This window comes from Penaeus monodon, chromosome 21 (genome assembly GCF_015228065.2).
Source record: "Penaeus monodon isolate SGIC_2016 chromosome 21, NSTDA_Pmon_1, whole genome shotgun sequence".
NCBI lineage: Eukaryota > Metazoa > Arthropoda > Malacostraca > Decapoda > Penaeidae > Penaeus > Penaeus monodon.
The window spans coordinates 46013876-46014196 of NC_051406.1; the positions used below are offsets into that span (position 1 = coordinate 46013876).

The 321-nt window shown below is 39.3% G+C and overlaps 1 protein-coding gene across 2 annotated transcripts in view; it reads left to right on the forward strand.

Annotated features, from left to right (window-relative positions):
• Positions 1-289, forward strand: part of LOC119586541 (band 4.1-like protein 5) — a gene marked incomplete at its 3' end in the record, with an annotated part of 70246 nt that extends 69957 nt beyond the window's left edge. For both annotated transcript variants that reach the window (XM_037935296.1, XM_037935297.1), the window contains 1 exon segment: positions 101-289. In XM_037935296.1, coding sequence (XP_037791224.1) covers positions 101-289 — 189 coding nt within the window.
• Positions 290-321: the final 32 nt, after the last annotated feature.

Genomic DNA, 321 nt, shown 5'->3' on the forward strand with positions numbered 1-321 from the left:
TTTTTCCTTCTGTTTCATGTATTTGTAATCTTTGGTGTTACATTGTTGGTACCTTTTAGAGAATAATGGTAATCTAAAGACAATGACTTATCACAAACAGAAGCAGAAGTCCTTGTCAACAAGATGAAGAACCTAGACAGCTGCAACAGCAATAACAATAATGTAAGCTCCGCAACTTCAAAAGTGAAGGACGTGAATGTGGTGGTCGTCCCCAACAACCAAGCCACACTCACCAAGAACGCAGCCCGACCCATTCCTCCCGAGCAGTTCAAGTCAAATATATTGAAAGGTATTTTTTCTTCCTGTTTTCTCATTTTTAGA